The following is a 25,197-nucleotide window of genomic DNA, read 5'->3' as shown; positions in this document are numbered from 1 at the left end:
GTAATCTAAGTGTTCTTGCTAAGTATGCGTTCACAATAAGGGGCTGGACACACCAAAACTTTTAAACGCGGCTGAAAACGCCTTGAGGACGCCGAATGCCAGCTGTTTTTCAGCTGAGTGCCAGCTTTCTTCAGCTGAGCGCTTTGGTAGCTGTGCTACTTCAGCTGCGAGCCGGTTGGTTGCTGTGGTAATGTCCCGCCCCTCCTCCACTGTGATTGGGCGGCCGTGTGAAAACTGACATTGACGAGCGGAGCTTTTCTTCCAAAGTTGAACGTCGCGGCTTTCACATAGGATGCGGTGTGCGCTGCGCTCGCCGCTGGGTTCCGCGCAGCCAAACGATTTGTGCTCTGATAGCCAGACCAAAGTAGGCGGGGTTTTCAATAAATTACTACAGTGTTTATATTTGCGTTAAATAGTCGATGAGGAATACAGAGACTGATGTTGCTCGTCTCCATTTCACGTAACTTTAAGCCTACCTACAACAATGCTGCTTGACTTAAAACACACCTGACATGCCAACTTGAATTGCTACGTGTTTCCATGACACGGCTTTCCTTCCGATGCGTCTGTAGGAGCATACACTTGTATTATAAAGCTCTGAGAATCCCGAGTATAAGCTTTCGTCCATTTTGCTTGTTTGGATGCCCCGTTTCTATTGGCCGCGCAGGTAATCGTCACAGAGCGCAGCGCAAAAGTTAAACTATTTTGAACTTTGACCGCTGCGCTCGCGCTTTGCTTGGCGCAACAAAAAACCGCCCTCGCGCGGCGCAAGCCATTGAAATGAATGGGTTTCATAGCGCAGCGCAGCGCACACCGCATCCTATGTGAAAGCCGCATTTCAACTCTCGGCGCTCGGCGCTGAGCGCGGAAAAACCACCGGGCGCCGGTTTGCAGCGCGGAAAAAAAACCCTAGCTGCTAGCTTATTTGAAAAACGCCGAGCTTCCATTGGAAACCATTGAAAACATGCGCCGGACGCGGGCGTAAAAGCGTTGGTGTGCACGCCCCTAAGGGGTTGTGCACACCAAAACTTTTAAACGCGGCTGAAAACGCCTGGACAACACCGAATGCCAGCTGTTTTTCAGCTGAGTGCCAGCTTTCTTCAGCTAAGCGCTTTTGTAGCTCTGATACGTCAGCTGTAAGACGGTTGGTTGCTGTAATACTTGTCTTGCCCCTCCTCCACTGTCATTGGACGGCCGCCTGAGAACTGACACCGACGAGCGGAGCTTTTTATCCAAAGTTTAACATTTTTCAACTCTCTGTGCTCAGCGGTGAGCGCGGAAAAACCGACGGGTGCCGGTTTTCAGCGCAGAAGAAAACCGCTAGCTGCTGGCTTATTTGAAAAACGCTGAGCTTCCATTGGAAACAATTGAAAACATGCGCTGGCCGCGGGCGTAAAAGTTTTGGTGTGCACAACTCCTAATACTGGTGCACACGCGCTGACGAGAACGAGCTCGAGGAGGGAGGTTGCTCGGAGGTAGTGGGGGGGAGGGACATGAAATTGGAAACATTTGGAAACTGCTCAATCCTCCAGAGTTGCCGACGGCAGCTTTAACCAGAAATGACAAGAAGGGAGCCTCTCGCAATACAAAGTCAATGGAGACGGATGGGTTGTTTCCCCCCGGTGGGCGTAGTTTTCAGGTTATGACTCGCTGCGCTCTGCAAGATTCCCGTAAACACACCCCTGTCTGGGATTTAGGAGTCGTTTTGGGAAATGTTTCTCACAAGAACTTCTGTAATCGTCATCGTCACATTTAAACTCTTCATCTGAAGTTTCCAGCTCTGATTTATTTATTTGTTGGTGTTTCTCTCTGAGGATATTTGACGACTGAGGTTCGTGTTTGATGTACTTTCACTTTGACAAGAGCTGACAGGATTCATAGCTTTGTATATATTATTTACCCGTTTGTCTTCCGTTTACCTTATTCATGTGAGGTAATAATGTAACAAGGTTTTATGATCTTCTCTAGACCGCAGTTTGTATTTACAGTAACCTAAAGTGAAGTTTTATTTCCTTTATTTTCCCTGTTGAGTCAGAATGATGAACTGCTGCGGTCTCGTCACTAAAGAAAAACAGCCAGGTATAAACTCACCTGTTTACTGTCTTTCATTTAAGCTGTTTATTTGACAGACAGACAGACTGATTGTTGTCATATTTGTTTTCTTGTCAGTTCCTCTGAAGAGCATCAGTGTTGAGGTGCAGGTGAAGAGTCATGTAGCTACAGTCACCTCCACTCTGCAGTATGTGAATGAGGAAGAGCGCCACCTGGAGGCCTTGTTTGTGTTTCCTCTGCCTGCTGATGCTGCTGTCTGTCACTTCAGTGCCAAGATCGGAGATCAGGAGATTGTGGCAGAGGTTCAAGATAGAGAAACTGTGAGTCTAAACTAAGGTGACCAGATTTTTAAAATGAAAACCGGGGACATGTCCTAGTTAAATGGTGAAAATATTATTAAAATCTCATTTGTTGTTATCTATGAATTAAAAAATGGGGACAAAATGTTTTTTTTTTTTAAGTGTTCTTTATTTTATTGTTGTGGGTTCACGGCAAAAATGACTTTCTTCTTACTTAATAGTGTTTTTGTCTTATTTTCAGTACAAATATCTAAAAAAATCTTAAAACAAGATGCATTTTCTTGATGAGCAAAATCCCCTAAGAAAAATCTAGCTTTAAGACAAAAAAATAAATAAATTTAAGTGAATTTGTGCTTAAAACATGCAAAACATATTTTCCTTGAATTAATAGTGGTAGATTTTTTTGCTTGTTTTAAGCACAAATTTGATATTTTGTTCTAAAAATTAGACTTATATTCTTAGGTCATTTTGCCCATCAAGAAAATGCATCTTGAATTTTTATATTTGTACTGAAAACAAGAGAAAAATACTAATAAGAAAGTCATTTTTTGCAGTGTTTCTAATTAAATTAATTGAACAATTTCTGTAGCCTAAAAATCTATTTTCTCCCGTTTTTTACACAAGAGACATACCTCATCAAAAATGACTTCTAAGGTACTACTTCAGCTGATTTCATAACATTGTAAACGTGAAAAACAGAATAATGCAAAATGTAAACATATTTAGCCTACACAAAACAAATGCTCCGTAACATACTGTGATCAGTTCACTTCATTGGTTTATTATTTTAATTTAACATAAGTAGTTAGCACCTTAAACCGCCATAACTTTAACTGTTTTCATATCTTATGATAACTTGATTGATGATAATGATGCTTTCTCATGTGTCTCGTTGTAAATTCTTCATTGCTAAATCAGTGGCGTGCGCAAGTAATAAGTAGCTCGCGGCCCCCTGAAAAGTACAAGCCCTGAAAAGTAAAGCCAAAACGTCTCGATCGCCCTCCAGTGACTGGTCCTACTATATGTCATAAACCCCGCCTCCCCATGTTATTTAATGGAACTTTAGACTTTACACTTCTATTATCTTTTTTCCGAACCTGGTTTCTGTCATGTACTGTAGTTTTTATCACCTGATGTAAATTCAAGTGTTTGTTTTTAAAATAAGTTCGCTTTTAGATAGTTATTTAATGCTATAAAAACGGTGGTGTCACGTCATGATTGACAGCTGTGATACGCCCATTCTGCGAGGGCGGGACCTTGATTTTGCATCTTAACTTCCTGCTCACTACTGTGTAGGACTGGTCCCGAAATCGCTACTGCGTAGACTCAAGACCCAAGATGTCAGCGCTGTATCGGGACATCGGCGACTTCATTTTTCACCAATGGATGAGAGCAAACGGGCGTCGTCCATCTTTTTTAAACAATATGGACGTAGTGTCGGTGAAGTCACCCATTGGTTTGTGAAAATCGTTTTTGAAACTTAAAGTCGCCATCTTGGCTGCGCGTCACCGCAAATCACCGAAAATGGGTAAAGAGGCGGGACATGGGTGAAGCTGAGGTGGCTGGTTGTTGAAATCACCCCCGCCTAGCTTGATTCTAGTGACCACAGTGGCTGTTTAACCGTCACTCAAGCGGCCACGCCCTTAATTATGCAGAAGTTTAAGGCTTAATATAATTTAAACGGATGATTTACAAAACATTTCACCCCCCTCACAGTTGTCATGAAGGGCAAATTAGCTAAAATTAGACCAAAAACACGTTTTGTACCAGGCTGTAAACATATTATTTTCTACTGTAAAGTTGGGCATTTTTAACATGGGAGTCTATGGGAATTGACTCCCTTTTGGAGCCAGCCTCAAGTCACTTTCCTTATTGGCTTCATCAGAGAAATCAGAAGGTTGCCCCTCGGTCTAAACACCTACATGAACAAACCCCCAGGAAATGACACAGCAGAAGCATTTAAACATAATTTGCATTTATTTCCTCATATTTAAATTCTCTCTGTGTTGCAGGCAAGGGATCAGTATGATGATGCTGTGAGTTCGGGTCAGCAGGCGTTTCTGTTGGAAGAGAGTGAAGAAAGTTCTGATGTGTTCAGACTGAGTGTTGGGAGTCTGTCACCGGGTCAGAACGCTGACATCACCATCACATACATCACTGAGCTCTCTGTGCAGGCCGACCACTCGCTGCGCTTCTGTCTGCCTGCTGTACTCAACCCCAGATACACACCAGCAGGTACTGCACTTCAACAGCTGTTTACACTTTACAGTAATACCACATAACACATTTACAGAAACACAAGATTTACAGTAATACCACACATTTACAGTAACGCACAAGATTTACAGTAATACCGCACATTTACAGTAACACACAAGATTTACAATAATACCACACATTTGCATTAACACACAATATTTACAGTAATACCACACATTTACAGTAACACAAAAGATTTACAGTAATACTGCACATTTACAGTAACGCACAAGATTAACAGTAATACTGCACATTTACAGTAACACATAAGATTAACAGTAATACTGCACATTTACACTAACACAGAAGATTTACAGTAATTTGTAAGATTAAAGATTGTTTTTATAACACACTGTGTCGTCTTCAGGTTCAGATGCTGGAATAGTTTCAGAGATTTTGTCATGTGACTCTGTTCCCTACACTTTGACTCTTAGTGTTCATGTGAGCTCTCCAAACCCCATCTCCAAACTAGAGTCCAACTGTACTCTGGATCCTCTTGTGTTCCTCAACTCTGATCACACTCAGGCAACGGTACTGTGGGCTTAATACAGTTTATATGTGTGTGTGTGTTTTACAGAGATAATGTTGTTTAAAGCCTGTAATAATGTATTTGTGTGTTTGTGTTGTAGGTGAATCTGAGTTCTGGTCACAAGTTTGATAAAGATGTTGAGTTGTTTCTGTACTATCAGAATACCCATCAGCCCACTGCTATAGTGGAGGCAGGAGTGACCACTGCAAAACCAGGTACAGACTACATCAATCTGATATAAACTAAAACAAATTTTTGATACCTTAAGAACACAATACAATTATTTTTTTAGATGTTTACATCAGTCATTGATCTCTTTCTCTGTTTCAGGTTCTCTGATGAGTGACCCAGTGGTGATGATGAGTTTGTACCCAGAATTCCCAGAGGAAGTGATGTCATCATTAGCAACTCAAGGCGAGTTTATTTTTGTGATTGATAGATCAGGCAGTATGGACTGTAGGATGCATCATGGGGAAAGAGGGCAGATGCGTATAGAAAGTGCAAAGGTACAAATGAGTTTAAACATTTTAAATTTTAAAAATGTATTTGAATACGACTTTTTAATATCTGTACACATCTGTCTGTCTGCAGGAAACTCTGCTGTTACTGTTGAAGAGTCTGCCCATGGGCTGTTACTTTAATATCTATGGATTTGGCTCTGATTTTGAGTCTTTCTTCCCGTTAGTGACTAGAATCTAAATCATCTAAAGTTGTTATTTTGTTATATTCATCATGTGAGAGGATTTTAATGTTTGTGTCATTGCAGTCAGAGTGTTGTGTACAATCAGGACACAATGGATCAGGCACTGAACAAAGTCAATGAAATGCGAGCAGACATGGGCGGCACAGAGATTTTACAGCCCCTAAAACACATCTACAGTCAACCCTGTTACCCTGAACACCCCAGACAGGTGCATCACCTTAAAATACATCAGAAACCAAACCTGAAGCATTTAAAAAGACTGAAGTTTTTCAAATTTGTCAGGCTTTCATTTTTCAGATAGTTAAGTGTAATTTGTAAGATATTTTTTCTCTCTGCAGTTGTTTGTCTTCACTGATGGAGAGGTGGGAAACACTAAAGAGGTTCTGGATCTTGTGAAACTTCATGCTAAATCTCACAGGTACATTTCTCTTTATTTACATTTCCACTTAATAGCTCATGACAGTAAATTATTGAAGATTTGATTGATGATTTGTATCTTGAGGTGTTTCTCATTCGGGATTGGTGAGGGTGCAAGTACTGCCCTCATCACAGGAATGGCCAAAGAGGGATCTGGACACGCCCAGTTCATTACAGGCACAGACCGCATGCAACCCAAAGTGAGACTATGGATGAGTTTTAGTTTGAAACAAGAGAGGGTTTGAATCTGTATGAGATTGTTTTATTTCTCTTCAAATGTTATCAGGTGATGGAGTCTCTCAGGTTTGCTCTTCAGCCTGCAGTGAACAAGATCTCAGTACAGTGGAAAGTACCAGATGGCATTACTGTTGACACGCTGTCTCCACCCATCAATGTGATCTTTCAAGGTCAAAGGTCACTCATTTATGCCCAACTTAAAGGACAGGTGAGAACTTTCAGCTTGAGGTTTGTCATTTTTTTATTCTGATCATGGGTTTGTAGATAAATTGTTTTCTGTGTGATAGAGTTCAGAAAGCTCTGAAGGATCAGTGATAGTTCAATACAACCTGAAAGATCAACCAGTAACAAACCAGCTTCACTTCTGCCTTAAACCAACTGAGGACACTGGGTAACATAAACAAAGCACAGATTCATCCTGATTCAGACTAATTCAAGAACAGTCATATTCCTTAAACTTTTCGTCAATGTTTCTGCAGGTTGTCCATCCATCGTCTGGCGGCCCGGTCTCTGATCCGCTGTCTGGAGCAGGACGAGAGGACAGGAGGTGTAGATGTGGAGGATATCAAGAGGAGGATGGTGGAGATCAGTGTTGAAGCAGGAGTGAGCAGTGTTCATACAGCCTTCATTGCCATTAATAAAAACAACAGAGAGGCTGTGAAAGGACCTCTAATACAGAGAAGAGTACCAACACAAAATAAGTCATCTCACTGTTTGATGATTGTTAAAATTACAGTTTTCAAATAATTTTTTTACCTTTTACAAAACACATGTTTTTATTTTAATAATTTTAGATGTAAGGGTTAGATGAGCAGATGTGTTATTATTGACTTTGTGTTTATTATTCTGGCTATTTTAAACTTTTTAAACTTTACGTTTGTATTTGTATAGTTGTATTGTTTCTCAATGCTGACATGGTTTAGCAGTGTTTGACAATAACTGGTTGTTTGTGTTTTAGGGATGTGTATGCCGAACAGGTCTATGCGCAATATGGATGATGACGTCTGTTACCGTAAGAGAAACACACAGTCACTGCACAGATATTGCTTTTTTATTTGTTTCTTTGTTGTGTTTGTATTTGTATAGTTGTATTGTTTCTCAATGCTGACATGCTTTAGCAGTGTTTGATAATAACTGGTTGTTTGTGTTTTAGTGATGTGTATGTCGAACAGGTCTATGCGCAATATGGATGATGACGTCTGTAACCGTAAGAGAAACACACAGTCACTGTACAGATATTGCTTCTTTGTTTGTTTCTTTGTTGTGTTTGTATTTGTATAGTTGTATTGTTTCTCAATGTGCTGACATGGTTTAGCAGTGTTTGATAATAACTGGTTGTTTGTGTTTTAGGGAGGTCTGCGCCGGACAGGTCTAGAGACAGGACGAATAGAAACTGTAGTAAGAAAAACAGACAGTTACTGTACAGAGATTTGCTGCTTTGTTTCTTTGTTGTGTTTGTATTTGTATTTGTATATTTGTGTTATTTCTCAATGTGTGGACATGGTTTAGCAGTGTTTGATAGTAATTGGTTGTTTGTGTTTTAGTGAAACCCATGAGGAGAAGGCCTATGCCCATGATGGCTAATGCATGTGCAAGTAAGAGAAATACAAAGTCACTGTACAAAGATTTTTATTTATTTATTATTTAATGAGTTGTTGTGTTGAGGGTTTAGGAGTGATATTTAAGAAGCTGTTTTATTTGTAGGAGATATGAGCGCAGGAGTTCCCGTCAGGGGTTATCTCAAAACAAACTTTATAATGATGGCCCCTGATCAAGGAAATTTGAGCAGTTTTGATACAAACATTGCCAGCATGAAGGAATTTGAAGGACCTCCGATACAGACCAGACAAGCTTAGTCCTCTCACAGTTTATGTCTGGCATAACATTTTCATCACACGCTTGAGGTTTTCGACCAATCACAATGCACCGGATAGTTGGCCAATCAAAGAATTCCGCACTTTTAAAAACGATTAGCTTTGTAAAAATCAACGGGTTTCATAAGGTCAGGGCATAGAGAAGCAATGGAATTATTATTTTTTTAAACCTTAAACCGCATAAACACATTGCATTACAACAAATACACAAAGTAATGTATTTTCAGGGTTCCCACGAGTCTGGGGCAAATAATTTAAAGCCCTTGGAAGTTTTTGAAAATATACATACATAGACACAGGTCATTGAAAGTGCTTGAATCTATTTTATACAAGGAGTTTTCTAGAAAAAAATCCATATTATTTCCTGTGTAGTGTTGGAAAATATCATAAAAATTCTAGACTTTTAAGCACACGTGCTAAACTGTTTGCTTTAAAATGCTTATATCTTCTGTACACGAATGTTGATTCATACCAAAATGCTTTTTTGCATAGTTGTGTTTGACACATGAAAACGTCTCGTGTTACGTATGTAACTGTTGTTCCCTGAGAAGGGAACGAGACGCTGCGTCTCTCTTGCCATACTTCCTGTGTCCCTGTAACGCCGTCTTTGGCAATATTTCAGATATACTTCCCGTGTCACCCTGTCTTTGTTGTTAAGCCTCACCATTGTTTGAATTTGATATACAGATTCAGACGCACTTACCCCTAGCGTCCCCAAAGTGTCACCGCAATGACGCTGCGCGAGTTCCCTCGAAAGGGAACTGTAACAATGTATCTTTAAAGGTAACACGATGTAACCTTGCTCTCACTTGAAATGTGTCACCAAATTTAGTCCTTGAATTTAAGGGTATTGGACCTGGAAAGTCCTTGAATTTGAAGGTGTGGGAGCCCTGTATTTTTTTAGCAGCATAATATGACCACTTTAAACATCTTCTTATTCTTCTGATCTGATTTAATTCCTACAAAAGCTTAATCACAAAAGGGCAGTTTTTATCTCATAGACTTTGGAGCAGTAGCGGCTGTTGTATGTGCATGTATGTATACACAGCACAGATTGAGCCACGACTGATGTTTCTGTACAAAAATATAAGATTTAAATAATAAAAGGTAAGACTAAGTTGCACTAAAGTGCTAGTAGTGTTGTTGTTTTTAGGCAAATATATGTGAAACACAGATGGCAAAATTCCTGCTGGTCACATACTGGTCAATAATCCTTGTGATTTCCAAAGCTCTTATCTTAAAGTCAGACTGCAACAGTTTTGTATTTAATATCAGTACGGTTAATTTATACATCTGTATGTGTGTCTGTCTGTATCCACCAGAATCTGATCTCCATGAGGATCTTTTACTTCAGCTGATTTCTCTTCAAAAAGCTTCAGGCTGCTGGGAACTGAACGATGCTTTGGCTCGAGTGTTTGGAAAGACTGAAGATGAGCTGACCAATCAGAAACCAGCACAGGTGTGACATATGATTCAACGTGATGAAATAATGAAAGATGATAATAAATGCATGTGTACGGTGTGTGTATTTGTGTTTACAGGTGGATGGGTCAGTGTGGGCCACTCTTCTGTCTCTCATCTGGTTATACGGCTATAAAATACAGCAACAGATTGAGTGGCAGTTTGTGGCCATGAAGGCGGCGTCATGGATCGGCTCTCAAAACGGTGAGATCTCCAAACCAGACGACATTCATCAGCAGATAAAGAGACGTTTGGTCAAGTATTAAACTAAAGTGATGTGTGTGTTTGTGTGTGTTTCAGTGGTCAGTCTGTCTCAGTGTGTGTGTGATGGGAATCATCTACTGGGATGTCAGGTGAAAGAAGAAACTTTGGGAATCTGAAGACTTCAGTGTTTCTACTTTCTGCGATGTCAGAAGGCATTTAATCCATATTATTAGCTGCAAGGGGTTATATTATTATGAATATTTTCATTTATCCATGGGGATCCAATTTGGTGCTTTGCAACTTCACTACAATTTTCAGAATTCAAAACCTTCTCTCTGGTCCAACGGGTGTGGGAAAAGGTTATGAAATATAAATGATGACTGATTTGGTGCAAAAAAAATTAGTTTAATTAACCACATATTTTAAAAAGTGTCTTTCTTCCTGAATAAAATGGTAAATATATATAAAAAATACTAAATATATAAATAAAAAATACTGACATATTTATTGTTCTTGTTTTTCTTTTTTATTATTAATTTTAATTATTAAAGATGTCGGACACAAGGAGTTATCACAGAGGTAGATTTACAGTATAAAGAAAAAATGTATAAATATTAATGACCCAAGAAAATGAGTCTAGTTTTTAGTCAAAAATATCAAATTTAAGTGCATAAAACAAGCAAAAAGGTCTGCCAATGGTAAAAGCAAATTTCCCTTGAATTTTTCTTGAATTTACTTTTTAAGAAAATTGTTCAAGATTTTTTGCTTGCCCCATTGGAGATTTTTTTTTGTTTGTTTTATGCACAAAATCACTTAAATTTGATATTTTTGGTCTGAAAGCTGGACTTGTTTTCTTGGGTTGTTTTGCTCATCAAGAAAAAGCATCTTTATTGAAGATTTGTTAGATATTTTTACTGAAAACAAGACAAAAATACTAAGAATGTTTTTTTCTTGAAAATCATTTTTTTGCAGTGTATATATAGCTTAATATGTAACCCACACCAGTAACTTGTATTATGATATACACCAAAGTAATGTAACCACTAAATTCAAAGAAAAGTAATCTATATTAAAGTGTTGATTAAGGTAACGGCTTGAGAAAATATTTCATTTAAATGATATAATATTTCACATATGGAAAATATGTTATTTTAACTAGAAAAATGTGACATTAATGAGATGATATGTGTTGGGGGAAACGCATAACAAGTAACATGCATTACGTAATAATATTACTTTTCTGAAGTAACGAGTAAAGTAACGCATTACTTTTTAAATTTACACATTAATATTTGAGTTATCTTTTAAAAAAAGTAATGCAAGTTACTTTTTTAATTTAATTAATTCGATTAAAAATTATGTCCTATGTAATTTGATTAAAAATTATTAAAATTAAGTACTGAATTAAACTAAAGTATTTACATTATGCACTCTATGTGTACACACTTGTGTGGGAACAGTTTGAGTCAGAAACTGAGATGGCCAGAGCTCGAAATTTTTTGTGATGAAATCTGCAATTTCTGAATGCAGAACTTTTCAGTCATAAAAAACACCTGCAAGACCTGAAAGAGATCAAATCTCAGCCAAGAAAAAGTAATGCAAATGTAACCTAAGCATGAGAACATTTTTGGGAGTAACTTAATATTGTAATGCATTACTTTTAAAAGTAATTTTTTGGACATGATATCTTGTTATTATGATAGATTACATAATATCTCTTTATATGTAAAATAATATTTGGCACTGGCAGCAATGCAGGATGCTCCGGGCGTTTCTCAAGATTGGAATGTTAGGGGATTTTTGGACTTGGTGACTATAAAGGGTGAAGTTTGATCAGTTTGACAGAAACTGGGACATTAGCTTAATTGCTTGTTTCTTGTGTAATTGCTGAAGACTTGGTGTGCCTTTGATTTAGAGTATTAGTTGCGAACTTTATGCATTTACAGGACAAGAAGTCTGCATGCTAATATTCTAACCTTAGCTTCAGGACAGCCCACGGAAGGAGTCTTCTAAGACATTTGTGTAAGTAATAAGATCACTAAGATTACCACTAAGGATAAAGTAATGTGATAAGAGTAATATACCCAGCAAACAGAACGTTCCCATATGGTTTGCATTTGGTTACTTTTGGACTGTAAAAAAAGATTTTCAGAGATTTTCAAGAAAAAAATTCTTAGTATTTTTGTTTTGTTTTCAGTAAAAAATCTATAAATTCTTAAATTAAGATGCTTTTTCTTGATAAGCAAACCGACACAAGAAAATAAGTCTAGTTTTTAGACAAAAATATCAAATTTAATTGATTTTGTGCATAAAACAAGCATTTAGTATTTAGTGTTTCAGAAAAAATTTCAAGATTTTTTTGCTTACCCCATTGGCAGATTTTTTTGCTTGTTTTATGCACAAAATCACTTAAATTTGATATTTTTGGTCTAAAAACTGCTTATTTAGAGTCGTTTTGCTTATCAAGAAAAAGCATCTTCATTTAAGAATTTTTAGATATTTTTACTGAAAACAAGACAAAAATTAACCAAAAAAAAAAAAAAATTTGCAGTGTAGTTCAACTTAACATTTTAAGGCAACCAGGTAACCAGGGGCGTCATGCACCAATTTTTTTTAAGGGGGCACAGTGTCAACAGCTCACAGAAATTTTTGTGCATACACAGACATCAAACGAAATATTATAGAGCTTTCAGTCTTTTCCATGGCACTAACATTTATAACAATCTGAAAACCCCTTCTTTCATGCAAAAACCTCCAAAATAAAAGTGATGACTAACTTTTATATCAAATACTATTCAATCGGAATAATGACACATTTGCATCATATTTACATCTGAAACGGCATGTTTTATTTATTTAAGTCTTAATGGCTTGTTTAATTGTGTCATTAATGCATTTTGCACAACAACTGCATTATCATATAAAATTAATGTAATTTTAAATCCATAAAGTATATAAACAACGAAAATGACATAAGCTATAGACACGTGATTGATTTTAATGTTCAATAATGATTTAAAAAAAACATGTTTAGATAAAATTATTAGAGGAACGGATTTTTGCATTAAATTTTACCTCATATGTGAGCATGTGAGATTCCGCGCCCGCGTTGTGCCAAGAAGATGAATCTCTACTAATATAACGTTGAGACGGTCACATTTAAAACCCATACATTTTCTACACAGAGGAGGTTAACTGCACATTACCGTACTGGGGTTTGGAAATGTTGTGAGCGTTTCTAACACGTTTTACTTCCTCAGATAGCCAAATGCAGCAGCAAGCCAGCAACAGGAGAGAGCTCGTGCGCGCGCCCAGACGCTGATGACGTCTGCGACTGTGCTGAGTGCAGCACCAGCTGCCGCCAGAATAAAAGTAATGTAACCTGATCAAAACACTATCAAAACGGCGAAAATCTCCGAAAAGTGACAAGGATGCAGCACAGAATGTATAATAGTGTGCATATTAAATAGATTAAAAGTCAAATAACAGATTAATGGACGCTTATTTGATTTTGAGGTTGGATGCAAAATCCATTGGCTCAAAAAAACCAAGGGGGCACATGCCCCCTTAGTTTGAATGGGCATGACGCCTCTGCAGGTAACTTACTATTTTAAGTTAATTTAACCTTAAAATATTAGTTAACTCAAAAAGTTGTCTAAAAATAGTTGTCAACTAATATTTTGAGTTGAATTAAGGCAAAATGTTAAGGCAACCAAGTAACTTTTTAAGGTTGAACCAACGTTGTATACAGTGTGCGAAACAAATAAGAACGTTCTATGAACGTGTCCTTTAGGTTCTTTTTATAACCTAACGAGAACCTTCCCAGAACGGTCCCTACATGTTATTATTTGTAGGTTTTTATTTTTTTTATTTTTTTTATTTGTAGGGTTTTCTTTATAACATAATGAGACCGTTCCAGGTTGTTTTTTAGATATAAGATATAACAAATATGTATATATTATTATTAAATACATATTAAATATGGATATCTTACATAGCGTAGCTATGTTACGCTTTGCCTTCACGTCAATTTATTAAATGTTATTCATTCGATTATTCATTCGATTTTTTGAGGAAATTAAGTGAAAACCTCATTAAACCCATTGTATTCCTTTAGTGCGCAAGTCTCGCGCGCATCTCTACTCACGCGCTTTCTCCTGTGGTAAGCAAAATACTGGTCGTTTAATTTTACCTCAGAGACTTAACTTCTTTTATCTCTTTATTTTTTCATTTAGTAACTTAAATATGTGAGAACAAAATATATTTTAGTGATTGCCGATCGATTTGACACGTCTTATGATGGTAAGTGAGGAGCTTTTGCCTTTTGATTTGATTGTTGTATCAAAAAACAGAGGCGACAATAATGGAGTTGTAATATATGTTCATCTAAATTGAATGAAATGTTTATTTATCTCTCAATTAATATCTGTTTTAAGTTGTGTTGAAGTCATTTGTTAGTTATATATTTTATAAAATAGCCTACAGTGTTATTTAAATACAATATGTGTGTGATACTGAGGTATTTTTTAATAACCTTGCAGTTAAGGGGACGTATATACATTTCTGATTCGGGAAATGTTCCGCTAACGTTAGCTGCTGTTTAAGGGACGTTTTCGGAACCAAAAACTAATGTTCTGTTTACGTAAAGAAACAAAAAACACCCTTAAAAATAACGTTCTGTTAACCAAAAACTAACGTTCTGGGAATGGCCACAAAACAATAAGCGTATAGTGAATATTTTAAATTAAAATCAGTGTACCAATAATAATCAATGACATAGCTACATGTCTCCCTTATATGCTATATAAACTGTCTGAAATAGTTTTACATTTTATCCATCAACTTTAGATAAATGTAAGGATAAATGTTACACATAAATGTAAGGATTTACATTTATCTGTAAGTGGATACGTTTTTCTTTTGTGTAATGCATTCATTTTAATATTATGTACCCTCTCTTAAAATTTTTTTTTTTGGATTTCGTTCTCCGCAGTTTATATTTACAGTAACCTGAAGTGAAGCTTTATTTCCTTGCAGAGTCAGAATGATGAATTGCTGTGGTCTTGTGACAAAAGAAAAACAGTCAGGTATGAACTCATCAGACCTGTTTCATAAATCTTATTTCACTATTTATTTTACAAACATCTATCTGTCTCTACATGTGTGTGTGTGTGTGTGTGTGTGGGGGGGGGGGGGGTCTCATATACAGTACTTCAATTCCCTTATGGACAGACAGATGTTCTTCTCATTCTTTACTTGTCAGTTCCCCTGAAGAGCATCAGTGTTGAGGTGCAGGTGAAGAGTCATGTAGCTACAGTCACCTCCACTCTGCAGTATGTGAATGAGGAAGAGCGCCACCTGGAGGCCTTGTTTGTGTTTCCTCTGCCTGCTGATGCTGCTGTCTGTCACTTCAGTGCCAAGATCGGAGATCAGGAGATTGTGGCAGAGGTTCAGAAGAAGCAAACTGCGAGTCTAAATGCAAAAAGGAAAAAAGCCAAAGCATTTAAATATAATTTGCATTTATTGCCTGTCATTTAAACTCTTTCTCTCCCTCTCTGAACTGCAGGCGAGGTATTGGTATGATGATGCTGTGAGTTCGGGTCAGCAGGTGTTTCTGTTGGAAGAGAGTGAAGAAAGTTCTGATGTGTTCAGACTGAGTGTTGGGTGTCTGTCACCGGGTCAGAACGCTGACATCACCATCACATACATCACTGAGCTCTCTGTGCAGGCCGACCACTCGCTGCGCTTCTGTCTGCCTGCTGTACTCAACCCCAGATACACACCAGCAGGTACTGCACTTCAACAGCTGTCAACACTTCACTGTAATATCACATATTTACAGTAACAGACAATATTTATAGTAATACAGCACATTTACAATAACACATAATATTTACAGTAATACACCAGATGTACAGTAATACCACACATTTACAGTAACACACCAGATGTACAGTAATACCACACATTTACAGTAACACACCAGATTTACAGTAATACCACACATTTACAGTAACACACAACATTTACAGTAATAATGCACATTTAAAGCAACGTACAATATTTACAGTAATATCACACATTTACAGTAATACACAAGATTTACAGTAATAAGTGAGTTTAAAGATTGTTTTTATAACACACTCTCTGTGTCGTCCTCAGGTTCAGATGCTGGAATAGTTTCAGAGATTTCGTCATGTGACTCTGTTCCCTACACTTTGACTCTTAGTGTTCATGTGAGCTCTCCAAACCCCATCTCCAAACTAGAGTCCAACTGTACTCTGGATCCTCTTGTGTTCCTCAACTCTGATCACACTCAGGCAACGGTACTGTGGGCTTAATACAGTTTATATGTGTGTGTGTATTTTACAGAGATAATGTTGTTTAAAGCCTGTAATAATGTATTTGTGTGTTTGTGTTTTAGGTGAATCTGAGTTCTGGTCACAAGTTTGATAAAGATGTTGAGTTGTTTCTGTACTATCAGAATACCCATCAGCCCACTGCTATAGTGGAGGCAGGAGTGAACACTGCAAAACCAGGTACAGACTACAGTACATCAATCTGATAGAAACTAAACATTTTTATTCATACCTTAAAACAAAATGCAATCATTTTTTAGTTTTTCACATCAGTCATTGACTTCTTTCTCTGTTTCAGGTTCTCTGATGAGTGACCCAGTGGTGATGATAAGTTTGTACCCAGAATTCCCAGAGAAAGTGATGTCATCATTAGTAACAACTCAAGGTGAATTTATTTTTCTGGTTGACAGATCAGGCAGTATGGACTGCATGATGCATCATTGGAAAGGACCACAGATGCTTATAGAAAGCGCAAAGGTAAGAGAGTTTTTTTTTAAATGTAATGCCTTTGTTCACAGAGAGTTTAAGTTTTGTAAATGTATTTGAATAAGACTTTTTAATATCTGTCTGTCTGTCTGCAGGAAACTCTGCTGTTACTGTTGAAGAGTCTGCCCATGGGCTGTTACTTTAATATCTATGGATTTGGCTCTCGTTTTGAGTCCTTCTTCCCGTTAGTAACTAGAATCTAAATCTTCTGAAGTTGTTATTTTGTTATATTCATCATGTGAGAGGATTTTAATGTTTGTGTCATTGCAGTCAGAGTGTTGTGTACAATCAGGACACAATGGATCAGGCACTGAAGAAAGTCAGTGAAATAAGAGCAGACATGCGCGGCACAGAGATTTTACAACCTCTCCAACACATCTACAGTCAACCCGGTTACCCTGAACACCCCAGACAGGTGCATCACCTAAAAATACATCAATTCATACACGAAAACAAACCTGAAGCATTAAACTTTTTGTCGGAATGTGTGAGACTTGAAAAGTGATTTTCAATGTATTTTCTCTCTACAGTTGTTTGTCTTCACTGATGGAGAGGTGAAGAACACTAAAGAGGTTCTGGATCTTGTGAGACTTCATGCTCAAACTCACAGGTCCAAATTTCTTTGTCTCGTTATATTTCATCTAGCCTTATTAGTCCATGACATTATACATTTCTAAAATAAGCTGCAGTGTTTGAGTATCTGAGTTGTTGTCGTATCTTCAGGTGTTTTTCATTCGGGATTGGTGAGGATGCAAGTACCGCCCTCATCACAGGAATGGCCAGAGAGGGATCTGGACACGCCCAGTTCATCACAGGCACAGACCGCATGCAACCCAAAGTGAGATTATGGATGAGTTTTAGTTTGAAACAAGAGATGATGTAAATGTAGAGGGTTTGAATCTGTATGAGATTGTTTTATTTCTCTTCAAATGTTATCAGGTGATGGAGTCTCTCAGGTTTGCTCTTCAGCCTGCAGTGAACAAGATCTCAGTACAGTGGAAAGTACCAGATGGCATTACTGTTGACACACTGTCTCCACCTATCAGTGCAATCTTCCTGGGTCAAAGGTCACATATTTTTGCCCAACTTAAAGGACAGGTGAGAACTTTCAGGTTTTTATCTTCTGGTCATGGGTTTGTAGATAAATAGTTTTCTGTGTGATAGAGTTCAGAAAGCTCTGAAGGATCAGTGATAGTTCAATACAACCTGAAAGATCAACCAGTAACAAACCAGCTTCACTTCTGCCTTAAACCAACTGAGGACACTGGGTAACATAAACAAAGAACACATTCATCCTGATTCAGATTCATTCAAAAACACTCAGATTCATTAAACTTTTCATCAATGTCTCTGCAGGTTGTCCATCCATCGTCTGGCGGCCCGGTCTCTGATTCGCTGTCTGGAGCAGGAGGAGAGGACAAGAGGTGTAAATAAGGAGAATATCAGGAGGAGGATGGTGGAGATCAGTGTTGAAGCAGGAGTGAGCAGTGTTCATACAGCCTTCATTGCCATTAATAAACACAACAGAGAGGCTGTGAAAGGACCTCTGATACAGAGAAGAGTACCAATACAAGGTTCGTCATCTTACTGTTTGTTATGTGTTATTCTGTATCTTTTGTTAAATGTTTGGTTTTTAGACATTCTTGTCACATCCAAATCATCTAAAGGCACTTGATTTGAAACATTACAGTGATGACGACACACATTGCTGTACATACAGTATGTAATTTTTGTTGTGATATGCAGTCTAATATACAATGTGTGTGTATGCTGGTTACCCTACAGAGCTTTTTCATTTATAATAAAGTATTTGTTCTAATTGTATTTATTTGTTTACTTCTGTTTTCTCTTAATGTCTGAATGAGCTGGTAAGTGTATGAAAGTTACATCGAATGTGATGGAATCGAAGCAGACGGTGCTTGCAACAGACTGGACGCACGTAAGCAAAAACTTAGTTATTCAATTACATAGATATGGAATTATATTGTAATATAATATTTTCTTTTAATTATGCCGCTGTTGAACGCTTTATTCTGATTGGTTGAGAAATATTCCATGTGTGCATTATGTTTCGATAAACGCACACAAGACCTGTCAAATATCTTAAAATAACCACCAGAGCAATGTTTTAGCCATGTCTGTGGTAACCGCAATACACTGCAAAAAATGATTTTCAAGAAAAAAATTCTTAGTATTTTTGTCTTGTTTTCAGTAAAAAATACCTAAAAACTCTTAAATTAAAATAAGTGAAGAGTTTCGTTGCAAAACATTTTTGTCAAAACATGTTTATTATTCTTTTATCATGTTATTATTTTGTTTTGCTGCCTAGCTGTATTTTTTAAGTTTTGAAGGCTTAAATCAAAACAAACCAACTGCAGTTGAATTGATATTAATTGTATTGCATAACCAAAAAACGAGATTTCTAAAAAATTATAAAAAACGGAGTTATCTCGTTTTGCAACGAAACTCTTCAAGTCTAGTTTTTAGACCAAAAATATCAAATTTAAGTGATTTTGTGCATAAAAAAACACGCCACAAAATGAAATGCAACCATTTTAGTTTGTTAAAAACATTTTTAGTGTAAACGTTGGATTTATCAATTATCTGTCCCTAAAATAAGTCAAAATAGATTAAATGCACCACGCGGGCTGCTCTATAGCTACAGGGGAAATAAAAACAACACGCCTCCCGCCTTTAACTGAACTCACTTGCGCACAGCAGAACGCGGTCTGACTGGACCGTTTTTTTTTTTTTTAACTGAGACCCGTTTTCATTTCAGTTGCTATAAAAACAAGAGTTATGAAAACAACATTGAAATATGACAATCAGTTTTAGGGTTTCTCATCTGACATCAATAACATTGCGAGTGCCAAATACTGACAGGAATGTTCATCTAACAGGAAGTTTGTTTTCTCAGATAACGTACTACTTTACAACAAATAAACAGGTTTTTATAAAAAACGTATGACAATTAAGTCCATGTAGATGTTCTTTAAGTTTATTTTATTGTTTTTATTTTAAATTAAAGTTTTATGGGACACTGGTGACTTCTGTGTTTGCTAGCATTATAACTTATGTGTATTATATGTAGGCTATAAAACATTTTTAAAGTTCCTGTTAACTGTTTGGTATGCAAATGTATTATTTAAGATAATTCACAGACCCACTCTTTGGCGATGTTTAGTAGCATTTTAAATGTTTTTATTTGTTAATTTATTTATTTATTTTGTTTATATAGATTAACAATAGCAAAATTGTGGTGTGAAACTCTGGGGTGGAGTCCACCACATATTTACAAAATGGACCTGAGGAGTACACCACAATAAAAATATAAATGTTTTGGCCAAAAATTAACAAAGATGTATTACACATTTAGCATTTAAAATGTTAAAATGAATGTATTTAAGGCTTTTCAAGGCAGAAAAAATGAACTAAATTAACATATTAAATTAGTTTGGGGCAAATGAGGACATAGATCGCATATCCGCCCATTAAATAATTTATAATAGTATGTGAAAAGCAATATAACAAATGTGGGGGTATTCCAGAAAGCAGGTTATGTAAGTTGAAGAGTAACCGGATCATCTCTGCTTGCGGTTCCAAAAACAGAGGTAACTTTCAGGTTATGTAAATATAGTTAGCTGACTCTGAAGGTGTTCCCCAGGGTTAGTTAGTTTATTTTAGTTAATGACACAAGCATCATGTCGGCGCATGCATGCACTTGGAAGCACTTTGTGTAATTATATGTTAAAGCATTTATTTTTACATTTAAAGTCAGAATTAATTACTGTTTATTTCTGTCTTCAAAAATGGATGTTTTCTACTTTTTGAAGGAACTGGATTGATATTTGTGACTAAATACTACAATTATTTTAATTATGTTCATTAATAATGTATATCCAAATATCAGTGGATGTATAAATAAAACGCATTTTACAATCACATTAGTTAATTAATGTTAACAATAAAGTACAACAAACTCATTATTCTCTTTTACTTACTAGATTATATAAAATGAATCTCAGTTTATAATAAATGTGGAAGCTAAAATAATAAAAATAATGCTAAATAATAAATACTTATTTACTGAGGGACAGTAAATAATAAAAATGGCAGATTTATTTGCTTGTTTTATGCACAAAATCACTTAAATTTGATATTTTGAGTCTAAAAACTAGACTTATATCCTTGGGTCGTTTTGCTCATCAAAAAAAGCATCTTAATTTAAATTTTTTTAGATATTTTTACTGAAAAAAAAAGACAAATTTTTTTTTGAAAATAATTTTTTTGCAGTGTAACAATTCCATTGTCACAATGCAAAAAATGACTTTCTTACTTAGTATTTTTGTCTTGTTTTCAGTAAAAATAATCTAAAAATCCTTAAATTAAGATGTATTTTCTTGATGAGCAAAATGACCTAGGAAAATAAGTCTAGTTTTTAGACAAAAAATATAAACTTTAAGTAAATTGGTGCTTAAAATAAGCAAAAAAATCTGCCAATATAGAAAAATATTTTAAAAACAAAATAAGTTTACTTTTTCATAAACACTTAATGAAATAAATTTTTTCTTATTCCATTGGTGAATTCTTTGCTTATTTTCCTTTCATTTTGCTCATCAAGAAAATACATCTTAATTTAAGAATTTTTTGATATTTTTTACTGAAAACAAGACAAAAATACTAAGTAAGAAAGTCTTTTTTTTTGCATCTTTCGGTATCAGGGAGGAATACATAATGATCCAAAACACCCAATAAGGGAACGAATGTGGGCAGTCATGCCTTCCTTTACATAACTTTGGTTAGTCTGTCTACACTTCTTTTCTGAGGGTTGAAAACTCTATAGTAGGGTGGATGACAGGTGTAATCGTAGCAGAATGTAAACACATTACAAGTAAAATGCATGTTGTGATTCTTTTCTTTTTGAATATTTTTGTGTGCTTGTGTGTTCAGCAGAATCTGATTTCCATGATGATCCTTTACTTCAGCTGATTTCTCTTCAAAAGGCTTCAGGCTGCTGGGAACTGAATGCTGCTTTGGCTCGAGTGTTTGGAAAGACTGAAGATGAGCTGACCAATCAGAAACCAGCACAGGTGTGACATATGATTTAACATGATGAAACAATGAAAGATGATAATACATGCATGTGTACGGTGTGTGTGTATTTGTGTTTACAGGTGGATGGGTCAGTGTGGGCCACTCTTCTGTCTCTCATCTGGTTATACGGCTATAAAATACAGCAACAGATTGAGTGGCAGTTTGTGGCCATGAAGGCGGCGTCATGGATCGGCTCTCAGAACGGTGAGATCTCCAAACCAGACGACATTCATCAGCAGATAAAGAGACGTTTGGTCAAGTATTAAACTGAAGTGATGTGTGTGTTTGTGTGTGTTTCAGTGGTCAGTCTGTCTCAGTGTGTGTGTGATGGGAATCATCTACTGGGATGTCAGGTGAAAGAAGAAACTTTGGGAATCTGAAGACTTCAGTGTTCTGCTAGAAAGCCAAAGATCTCAGAATCTCATACATATAATTTAATTCATATGATTAGCTGTAAGGGGTCATATTATGAATGATCAAATTGTTTCAAAAATCGATTTTATTCATGTGGATCCAACTTGGTGGTTTGCAACTTTACTACAGCTTTCAAAAGTCATATCTTCCTCTCGGGTCCAAAGGGTGTGGAAAAGATTATAAAATATAAATTGTGATTGACTTGGTGCGAAAAAAACTTAGACACAATCTTTTAATTCACCACATATTTTAAATAATAAATTGTGTTTTTCTTCTTGTTCCAGGTTTTAATATTTATCTCAAAGGATTAGTCTATTTTCTTTTAAAAAATTCCAGATAATACTCACCATCATGGCATCCTAAAATGTTGATGTCTTTCTTTGTTCAGTCGAAAAGAAATTATGTTTTTTTGAGGGAAAACATTCCAGGTTTTTTCTCATTTTCATGGACTTTAATGGACCCCAACACTTAACACTTTTAATGCAGTTTAAAATTGCAGTTTCAAAGGACTCAAAACGATCCCTAACGAGGCATAAGGGTCTTATCTAGCGAAACGATTGTTATTTTTGGCAAGAAAAATAAAAAATATGCACTTTTAACCACTATTTACTGTATACACATTTCATGAACCATAAGCCTACACACTTACACATCAAAGGAAATGTAAAACCGTGAACCTGGTAATTGGTGCTCTTTAACACATCATATATATCGTGTTGAAATCGGGGGTGTGATTTTTAAAAAACACTTTGGAAAAGGGAGTCCAGCCGGCTACCAAAACACACCTGTAGCCAACCAGCAGTAAGGGGCGTGTCTACTGACATCGTTGCCTGGGCTGGGTATGTGTAGGGCGGGTCTATCAAATGAAGGTCCAGATTCTATTGGGGTGGGGCGTGTTTGTTTAGGTGATTTCAAATGTCAACATTGGCTTTCAGAGATCATGCACCCCACCTTTAATGGTGGTAATGGTGGCAAGGTGGTAAAAAGATTAATGGACGGATAAATGTATTCTTTTACCTCATAAGCCGTGTAGAACAATTAATTTCAAAGCTTGTAATTTTATTCTTTAGACAAAATTTAAGATGTTCTTAAGTTATTTGAGAATATCTTAAGAAATGTTCGAGAATTGCATTTAGACGTCACCTGGTGTATTAAAACATCTGATAAAGGTTTTATAAAGATCTGTTTACATACATTCTAATTCAGACATCTTTAATATGTCTATATGACATCTGTCAGGAAACAGTTTGTGGATGAGGAAACAATTAAAAAATCCACCTTGCAGAGATAAACACGGATCAGACTTCTCTGAGATGTACTGTGTGCTATCAGGGTTTGGTATTTACTTTGCAACAAACCTCATGAGCTTATGAAAATATTCTATGTAATTTCCTACTTCCTACAGCTGAAGTCATAATAATTACAGTTATAAAACGGCTAGTTCCAATCCTTGATTCTGATTGGTCAACAGGTGTGCTTTATTCACAATAAAACACTGCTATGACCGCTTTACCCAACGGTTCTATTTAATATCACTCCGCCCTTAGCAACACCCTTAGCAACACATAAACATATAATGAGACAAAGTCTGAGAACAGTTTGTTGTTTTTATTTGAGCTTTCATGTTGTTGTTCGCAGTCAGGGACTATTTTTTCTAGCGGAAGGAATGCTTTTATTGATTTAACTTCATGAAAGTTGCACTAATATTTTTTTTACTTTAATATTGTGTGGTAACCGTTTTATAAAAGCAGTAAGGTACTCGAGGCAAGTGCTGTATTGTGAATAAGTAACGGCTGAAGGGGTTGCAGGCACTCCGCTTCGCGTCGTTACTTATTCACGATGCAGCACAGCCTCTCGTACCTTATTGCTTACTTACATGCTTTGTTTTAGAAGATAACAGAAACATACAAGATTATTCCAGCATATTCCAAGGAGAACCCCTACTATTATACTGTTGTACGTTTTATTTTTTATGTAATAAATTAAGTGTTATTATTTTAAAAGCTTTTTATAATATGATATGGCACTGTGCTCTTGATGTGATATGTAGCAGCCTACTTTGGTTTCATACTGCACGAGGCGTTTGCCGCGCGTGTCGATTAATTTTTCCCTTTCGAAAATTATCCATGGTTTTATGGTAAAAGTATAGTAACCATTGTTTTTTAGTGTATTGAGTACTCTCAGCAAAACCATGATTTTACTACACTAACCATGGTTTTACTAGGTTTTCGACATAGTAAACGAACTATTAGGGTGGGTTCTCCGATAACGTTGTCTCTTAGCGCGCTAGGAAGACTCTTAAGTTAAACCTTAACTACAGGTTTAACCTTTCCTACGTGTGTTCTCCGAACTATACCTTAGGATGTTGCTTAAGGTAAACCTTCTTAAGTTCGACCTTAGCGAGTGCTGTCCATGGTGGAGGTGCTGAATAGGTTGATATCGATTGCTCGACAATCAATTATTCACTTCATGTGATAGGTTTCGCTGCGTTATGAGATAGCGTTGTTCTTTATTAAATAAACATTTTAGAAATAGTTCAAGTTCAATTTATTAGGAATATCTGGTAAAAAATATTTCAAATTGCAAACAACTAAATTCAACGTTCTATATTTTATATCAAACCCGTGCAAAACCCGCAACTTTATTTCCAAACGTATCATCTTTAACTGCTCCAATTCATCCGATATGCCTTGAAAGGATCATTTGTTGCACAGGGGAATAAAGTGGGTTGTGCAAGTACTTGGCTGTGCATTACACTTAAAATATATAAAAACAAACTGCTGTTGTTCATTAGTGCACGCGTTTATTG

General features: G+C 36.5%; 2 protein-coding genes across 4 annotated transcripts; both read left to right on the top strand.

Annotated features, from left to right (window-relative positions):
• Positions 1 to 317: 317 nt before the first annotated feature.
• On the top strand, positions 318 to 9,829 carry LOC141364350 (von Willebrand factor A domain-containing protein 5A-like). Of its 3 annotated transcripts, none has more exons than XM_073868918.1 (18): positions 318 to 1,831; positions 2,036 to 2,079; positions 2,170 to 2,372; positions 4,364 to 4,586; positions 4,978 to 5,141; positions 5,240 to 5,354; positions 5,470 to 5,645; positions 5,731 to 5,819; positions 5,906 to 6,050; positions 6,181 to 6,260; positions 6,345 to 6,459; positions 6,546 to 6,704; positions 6,784 to 6,887; positions 6,976 to 7,193; positions 7,455 to 7,508; positions 7,650 to 7,703; positions 7,847 to 8,091; positions 8,201 to 9,686. In XM_073868918.1, exons 2-17 carry the CDS (start codon positions 2,037 to 2,039, stop codon positions 8,038 to 8,040), a joined length of 2,136 nt encoding a protein of 711 aa, XP_073725019.1. In that variant the 5' UTR covers positions 318 to 1,831; position 2,036; the 3' UTR covers positions 8,041 to 8,091; positions 8,201 to 9,686. The 3 variants fall into 3 exon arrangements, with proteins under 3 accessions (XP_073725019.1, XP_073725018.1, XP_073725020.1); XM_073868917.1 differs by lacking the exon at positions 8,201 to 9,686 and adding an exon at positions 9,693 to 9,829 and having other exon boundaries at positions 1,156 to 1,831; XM_073868919.1 differs by lacking the exons at positions 7,650 to 7,703; positions 8,201 to 9,686 and adding an exon at positions 9,693 to 9,829 and having other exon boundaries at positions 1,161 to 1,831.
• Positions 9,830 to 14,201: 4,372 nt separating this feature from the next.
• LOC141364352 (von Willebrand factor A domain-containing protein 5A-like) lies at positions 14,202 to 24,647 on the top strand. The gene is made up of 18 exons (XM_073868922.1): positions 14,202 to 14,337; positions 15,073 to 15,122; positions 15,299 to 15,501; positions 15,602 to 15,824; positions 16,198 to 16,361; positions 16,460 to 16,574; positions 16,693 to 16,871; positions 16,976 to 17,064; positions 17,151 to 17,295; positions 17,411 to 17,490; positions 17,604 to 17,718; positions 17,820 to 17,978; positions 18,045 to 18,148; positions 18,237 to 18,454; positions 18,754 to 18,819; positions 21,831 to 21,970; positions 22,055 to 22,178; positions 22,275 to 24,647. The coding sequence occupies exons 2-18, from the start codon at positions 15,080 to 15,082 to the stop codon at positions 22,352 to 22,354; spliced, it is 2,247 nt and encodes a 748-aa protein (XP_073725023.1). The 5' UTR covers positions 14,202 to 14,337; positions 15,073 to 15,079; the 3' UTR covers positions 22,355 to 24,647.
• The last annotated feature ends 550 nt before the right edge of the window (positions 24,648 to 25,197 follow it).

Source organism: Misgurnus anguillicaudatus, chromosome 6, assembly GCF_027580225.2.
Source record: "Misgurnus anguillicaudatus chromosome 6, ASM2758022v2, whole genome shotgun sequence".
Taxonomy (NCBI): Eukaryota; Metazoa; Chordata; class Actinopteri; order Cypriniformes; family Cobitidae; genus Misgurnus; species Misgurnus anguillicaudatus.
This window is presented reverse-complemented; position numbering and strand designations above follow the sequence as displayed.

Bases quoted from the DNA above. Each gene is read 5' to 3' on its own strand.
- LOC141364350 (XM_073868917.1), top strand. From the start codon at position 2,037: ATGATGAACTGCTGCGGTCTCGTCACTAAAGAAAAACAGCCAG. The intron at 5,646-5,730 runs GTACAAATGAGT...GTCTGTCTGCAG, and splicing joins TGCGTATAGAAAGTGCAAAG to GAAACTCTGCTGTTACTGTT. The intron at 6,051-6,180 runs GTGCATCACCTT...TTCTCTCTGCAG, and splicing joins ACCCTGAACACCCCAGACAG to TTGTTTGTCTTCACTGATGG.
- LOC141364352 (XM_073868922.1), top strand. From the start codon at position 15,080: ATGATGAATTGCTGTGGTCTTGTGACAAAAGAAAAACAGTCAG. The intron at 15,123-15,298 runs GTATGAACTCAT...TTTACTTGTCAG, and splicing joins GACAAAAGAAAAACAGTCAG to TTCCCCTGAAGAGCATCAGT. The intron at 18,455-18,753 runs GTTCGTCATCTT...TGAGCTGGTAAG, and splicing joins GAGAAGAGTACCAATACAAG to TGTATGAAAGTTACATCGAA.